Genomic DNA, 6,503 nt, shown 5'->3' on the forward strand with positions numbered 1-6,503 from the left:
TTTCCCTACCAGGAGCAACAGCAAGGAGTGGGAGAAAGCCAAAAGACTGTTACCTCTGTTCGTGTCGTAGGGAGCAAGAATCTCAGGCTCTGACCCATCTTTTCTTAGGTATACCCACTGCGAGTGCTGCCTTGGCTTGTCTTCGTGAAAGAAAAACCTGGCCAGATTCACCATGTGCAACTGCTGCAGAAGACCTCCCCTCTAAATGAGCAGAGGATGCCATTTAGCTACGGGCTGCTGGATGGACTTTATCATGAGGTCCCAGTGGTCAGCTGCTTCACTCGCTCTTCTCTTCCCCAGGGTGGCCTGTCCAACGAGATGCTTGGGGTCCGAGTCCGCTTCATAAATGGAGACCAGGACCGTGCAGTCCCACGCTGGAGGCTCAGGCAAGTGGAAGAGGAAAGTCTCATTGAAGATGATGAGCGGAGTGTGGGCCCGGGGCCTGGACTTCTGGTGCTTTTTTCCTTGGCTTCTGCAGGAAAAATCTATCCTTGCGTATACATCTGGGATGGGGAAGAGAAAGAAGAAATGAAACATTGGGGTATCTATGCCTGTCCCAGAGCTGGGCATTTCACATATAGACATAATACCGCATAAGGTAGCCATGCTGGAAAAGGGCTGTGTGTTGATTAGAGCTGAATATCGCAGCTGTTCAGGCTTGATCCCACATTTCTCAAAGCTAGTAACAACACTTGTGCTGGCTTCAGTACTGCGGGAAATCAGACCACTTGACCAAGGCAATCACATCTTGGTAGGTACATAGCTAGTAGGACCACACCATCCTATAATAGTAGAGCATGATTTAACAAGGACTACCTCAGAGTAGTCTCTGTAGTTGTGGAACAAGCTCTGAAGTTAGTAGAAACAGGGTGATGGAGGAAAGGATTTACTGCTACTAGCCCTGTAAGTGCTTATGCTAAAGCCAACACCTGCAGCAAAGCTCAGAAAGAAACAACAGAGAGGAGCCTTTGCAATCGCTTTGCCTGTATTTAATTAGCAAAATGGAGAACAGTGGCTTTAGAGGTACAGGCGAGAAGATCTTTTGAACATTTAAGGCTGTGGGAAGAGTTCAGCCCAGGAGAGACCAGCTCAAGAATTCAAAGTCTGCTGTGCTTCTCCCAGTCCCAAGGGGAAACCTTGGACACACAACTAAGAGGGAGAGCAGGACATAAAGTGTGGCAAGCAGAAGGGCTGCCTACCTTCTCTCTGTTTACGTGCTGAGCACTACGGAAGGAAAATGGCCGGATCTTCCCCTCCCTCCGTTCCTCCAACTAGCTGGATGGTGCAGAGGAGAAACCCGCATAAGACAAGGGCTCAAAATTTGAAGCGTCCTTGTGTTGTGCATCAAATGTTGGGTTACATGAGAAAAAGGTGGCTTCACTTCAGCCTTCTCAGGGTAGGGAGCTGTCTACAGCTTATCTGCAATGCAGAGCATCTCTAAGGCTGCTCTCAAGTGTCCATGGCCTCAGAGGGCCATCTCATCGGTGAAGATTGAAGGATGATAGTGATGCTCTGGTTACATCCCCAAGGAGCACTGTAGCATCTCTGCACTGCCCCCACCCCAGGGCATCCTCAAGAGGAAAAACAAATTGGCTCTATACTGAGGGCAACAGGACTGTGATGAAGTTTGGTCTTCAGGTCTCTGCAGAGCAAAGAAATGGGATTCAAGTCCTGTGATGAAGGGAAGAGGAGTGGAAGGCATTGCCTGAGAGAAGTAGCTGGGCATTTCATTAGTGTGATGAGCCAACAAAAGCAGCTCCCATGTCAAAACTCACAGGAGCTAACATCAGACGGCCACCTTGCTGAAATGAGCTGGGGGCTGTGCACCAGCTCATGGCAGTGAGCAGCAGATGGAGACAGCAAGGTCAACGCTACCAAGGGAAGGTGGTTCTTCACAGAAATGTAGTTTGGTGTGGAAGTCCCTGCCACAGGGCGCTGTGGATGCTAAACATTAGCATGGGCTCAAGGGGAGACCAAAGGAGTGCAGGGAGGAGAAATCCGTTGAGGATTTCTAAACACACAGAAGCCAACCCCAGCTCAAGAAATCTCTAAGCCATGAATTGGAAGAGGCAGGGTGAGGGAGGGAGAGTATCACTTACGCCCGTCTTCTTTCCATACTACTTTGTCCTCTGTCAGAGACAGTCGCTAGGCTAGACAGACTTGTGGTCTGATTCATAGAATCACAGAATCATAGAATCATTAAGGTTGGAAAAGACCTCTAAGATCAAGTCCAACCGTCAACCCAACACCACCATGCCCACTAAACCATGTCCCGAAGCGCCTCATCTACACGTCTTTTAAATACCTCCAGGGATGGTGACTCCACCACTGCCCTGGGCAGCCTGTTCCAAGGCCTGACCACTCTTTCAGTAAAGCAATTTTTCCTAATGTCCAGTCTAAACCTCCCCTGGTGCAACTTGAGGCCATTTCCTCTCGTCCTATCGCTGGTTACTTGGGAGAAGAGACCAACCCCCACCTCGCTACAACCTCCTTTCAGGTAGTTGTAGAGCGCGATGAGGTCTCCCCTCAGCCTCCTCTTCTCCAGGCTAAACAGCCCCAGTTCCCTCAGCCGCTCCTCATCAGACTTGTGCTCCAGGCCCTTCACCAGCTTCGTTGCCCTTCTCTGGACACGCTCCAGCACCTCAATGTCCTTCTTGGAGTGAGGGGCCCAAAACTGAACACAGGATTCGAGGTGCGGCCTCACCAGGGCCGAGTACAGGGGCACGATCACCTCCCTGCTCCTGCTGGCCACACTAGTTCTGATTCAGCAGCGGTTCTTGGGGTGCGATGGGCATGCAAGGGACCTTTCTCTCCAACACCTCCCCATCCCTCTGGGTGGGTGAGATAAAGGTAGCAGGCAGCAGAATAAAGACTGGAGCAGCAACAGTAGCAGATATAAAACCCTTACTCTTATCTGCAGTGCTTCGAGGGAATGTAGTTTTGGCCTTGAGCAGCCCGACCTCTATCCTCTGAGAGATGGGAAGGCACTTTAGGGACACAAGCACTTCTCCCACAATGTCCTGTGAAAGGCATATGGGCACGTGGTGAGCAGACGTCCTGCAACAACCTCTGCAGCCACCAAGGCCACGCGTCAACCTTCCTGCACGAACGTGTTCTTGGGGCCTCAGCAACAGAGACTGCAGGGCCACCACAGGTGCTGGCCGCACCCTGCTTTTCAGTGTTTTTCTGGAGACTGAATTTTACCTTTTTAACAACTGCCAGCATCCGCTCTTTATTTGTTTGGCGTGGCAGTTTCCCTTTCTCCTAGGGGTGAATGGAAGAGCCCCTGTTCTCCTGTGTCTGGATAGCCTGGATGTAAGGGTGTCTTCTGAGTTTTGAGTCCAATCAAACATGCCTGCATGAGGTAATACGGTACAGACTACATCCATGGGCATCTGTGCTAGTTTTATGGTACTAAAGTACTAATTCTTATGGCACCATGGTATTTTTTTCCGGAGGGCCACAGGAAGCCCCACAGGCTGTAGACTTTGCCACGTTAGGGCACTATGAGAGCTAGGTCTAGAATTAAATTCATGTTGCTCACATTTTACATCAACTTCCCGTGTACAGAGAATGAAGAGATGTTTCTTACAAACAGTAATTGTTCAGGTTGCTGGACTTGAGATGCCACTTGTTCTCTGTTATAAAATACACTACTGTCATCAGCAACTACTTAAAATACACCTCTAACATTTTAAAATTGCTATTAATTCCTTATTGGAACACGTCGCACGTCTTCATTTTGGGCCATCAGTCTCTTTAAACAAACCAAATGGCCACCAGTGTGACACCAATGCACAGTGAACTCTTGTCTCTGTGGGTGGAGAAGGGAGAAGGTGCTGCAACACAAGCTTGGTCATCAATATGCCTTTATCCTTCCCTGGAGATCTCACCTTTAAGATGCAATTTCAAACTCTATCCTTGTAAAGCCCTGTCTTCCTGCATACCCTACCTGAGAAGTGTGCTGGGAGCAGAAGAGTTCTACCATGAATATCACGCAGATGGTCTCCAAGGGTACGGGGTGTGGATTTTTCATTAATAAAATGAAGGGATGGCTGTATTGACATGCAGCTCCCTGGCCACCGTGTGGGCACACAGGGCAAAGCCATGTGATAGACTCATCACCTTTGTATTCTCCTGCAGCTCTTCACATAAAACCAAGCTTTGGGAGGCCTTTAGCTCGCTCAGGGTGACCCTGACTTCTCCCAGCACCGTGTTTCTGGAGTATTTGTCGAACCGTTGAACCTGTGGGAGAGAGGGAAAAAGCGTGTCCATGGGGATGAGGTGCAGGATGGAGCTGTGCCACAAGTGCATCCACGTGGACGACAGCTGAACCTCATTCAAGGAGGGCTACCTGCCTTTAGGGCCTATTTTCATGTGTTTCCATTCTCACCCATGGGCTTTTGGGGGAGTCAGGATTGGGCTGTCATGATAGCAAAGGCGGCCCATGCCAAGGAGTAAAATTCAGATGCTTTCTTTCACTGGTATCACCTGAAAAAGCTCTTCTGCTATGCTTCCGCCTCTGCCAACGCCCTACCGCTCTTGGACATCTGCCTACTGGAACATCAAGCGGCGTTACCTCGCCCTGTCCCCTTTCTCAGACCAGCTCGAACAGGCTGTGTGAAGGCCACGGCCCCTCTGATCTTGCTGAGCCCTGCCCTTCCTCCGTGCCCTTCCTCCAAACCAGGGCTGGCTGGAGGAGCGGGCAGGTGCTGGAATCCCCTTGCACAAGGGCATGTCCTCTGCCAGCTGCCCACACTTGCCTCATGGCAGCTTGGGGCCGTCACTGCATGTGCCCACACGTGGCTTCAGTCCCCAGTTTGTGTCCCCCCTCCACAGCTGTTTCTCCCGCATGTGGCTCTCCAGTATGCGACCGTTTCCCACGTCTGGTCCAAGCTCCCTGGCTTTGCTGCCTGCTGCCACAGGAAAACTTAATGGCCAAATCAAAGAGGCTTTGAAGTAATGTGCAACCGGGCACTTGTCAAGGAATATGAGACCTGTAGCAAGATGCGGGAATCACCATTCAGGTTCAGACTACAAGCCATCTAGTCCACTGATGTCTTTTGAAATAGCAATTGCTGGCTGCTCCTGGGAGGGAGCAAAACCTGCCAGAGACCATTAAAGGACTACGTGCCCCCGGGAAAGCCGTCTATCCCTGGTTGGTTACACCTCCAGCTAACACCTCCAGACCTGTGAGTTTGTACCAACTCTGCAGTGCTGGTTTGTCTTTATCCTGCTGCTAGTGCAACTCCTGTTTTCTGGGTGATCCACTTCCCTCTGCCCCCAGCTGAGCTCCCAGGCACCACGGTGTAACGTGGCAAGGGGTTCAAAGTCCAAGGACTCCAGCTTCGTGCCCTTCCTTACAGCTGGCTCGTGGTCTCTGCAGATCATTCGCAGGGAACAGTTGGTTGAAAAATTTGTCTGCTGTGGATTTCACCCATAATATCTTCACTGCCGTCCTCTCAGCACACATTTCAAATCCATCCCAGCCTAGAGGACGTCTCACAGCTGTCTGTGCCAAGGCATGCTGTGCATTTAAAATCCCCGGGCATTCGCAGGTACATCTGCAGTGTTACGTCTGCAGCTAGACCCAAACTAGCTCTAAATGAGGCAAGTCAGAAGCAGCCAAGCGAGAGTAACAAAGAGTTAGGGAGAAGAGGCTATCAGGAGTTGTAGGCTGCTTCTGCTCACCACGTTATCTCCGTTAGAGCTAGCTCTGCTCTCCCCGCGCTGTATGACATCCCTCAGCTCGTTCACTGCAGAGCCACGCATTTACCCCGGGCCTCAGTTTCTTTGCCGCATCCTGCTGCAGGACTGTGCATCCAAGCACGTTTCCACAGGGAATGCCTGTGGCAAAGGACGGGAGAACACAGAGCACCGGGAAACACAGATTTCAGGGAAATCGAATCCCCCCCTATACCAATACTGCGAAGCCCAAAAATAAAATGCCCAAGAAATTAGTAGGGCACCCCTTTGAAAGCTAAAGTGTTTTAGGGGTTCTAGGCTTTCTGACCCTTCTGGCTGCTGATGCTGGTAATTGGCAATCTTGGTCTTATTTGCGTTGCCAAAGGGCCAACCTCCCAACTGTCTGTACTCTGAGAAGACCCGGTGACTAACGCCCTTTGTGTTCCTCAGAGGGATAAGAGAAGGAGACATGTCCAGAAGCACATTTCTTCTCTGGTCAAGGCACCCTTCTTTATGTCTACTGAGTTAGCTTCCTTCTCACCTCCAGCTTCAGGGTGCTCGTCTCCACCTCAGCATCCTGCAGGGAGCAGACAAAGCGGTCCCCAAAGGCTGGCCTGCTGCAGTTCTTCACCACCCGGCTTTGCCACTCCTGGACCACGCACTGGAGCCCGGGGATGTGGGATGGGACCTGCCTCAGCAGTCGGACCCGGACGGCAGACTCAGCACACCCACGGCTAGGCAACCCCCAGGCCTCCAGGCCAGTCAGGAGCAGCTCGCATTGCTCTCTGCAGTAGAGGAGGGAGAACTTCAGCGTGCCC

General features: G+C 51.2%; 1 protein-coding gene across 1 annotated transcript in view; it reads right to left on the reverse strand.

Moving 5' to 3' along the window:
- Positions 1–201: 201 nt before the first annotated feature.
- The window catches only part of LOC104078222 (synaptotagmin-12-like), a gene marked incomplete at its 5' end in the record, with an annotated part of 6,429 nt that continues 127 nt past the window's right edge, over positions 202–6,503 (reverse strand). The window contains 4 exons of the mRNA XM_009579773.1: positions 202–503; positions 2,909–3,020; positions 4,126–4,245; positions 6,227–6,490. Coding sequence (XP_009578068.1) covers positions 202–503; positions 2,909–3,020; positions 4,126–4,245; positions 6,227–6,490 — 798 coding nt within the window. The remainder of the gene's footprint in view (positions 504–2,908; positions 3,021–4,125; positions 4,246–6,226; positions 6,491–6,503) is intronic.

This window comes from Fulmarus glacialis, unplaced genomic scaffold, assembly GCF_000690835.1.
Source record: "Fulmarus glacialis isolate BGI_N327 unplaced genomic scaffold, ASM69083v1 scaffold29270, whole genome shotgun sequence".
In the NCBI taxonomy this organism is placed as follows: domain Eukaryota; kingdom Metazoa; phylum Chordata; class Aves; order Procellariiformes; family Procellariidae; genus Fulmarus; species Fulmarus glacialis.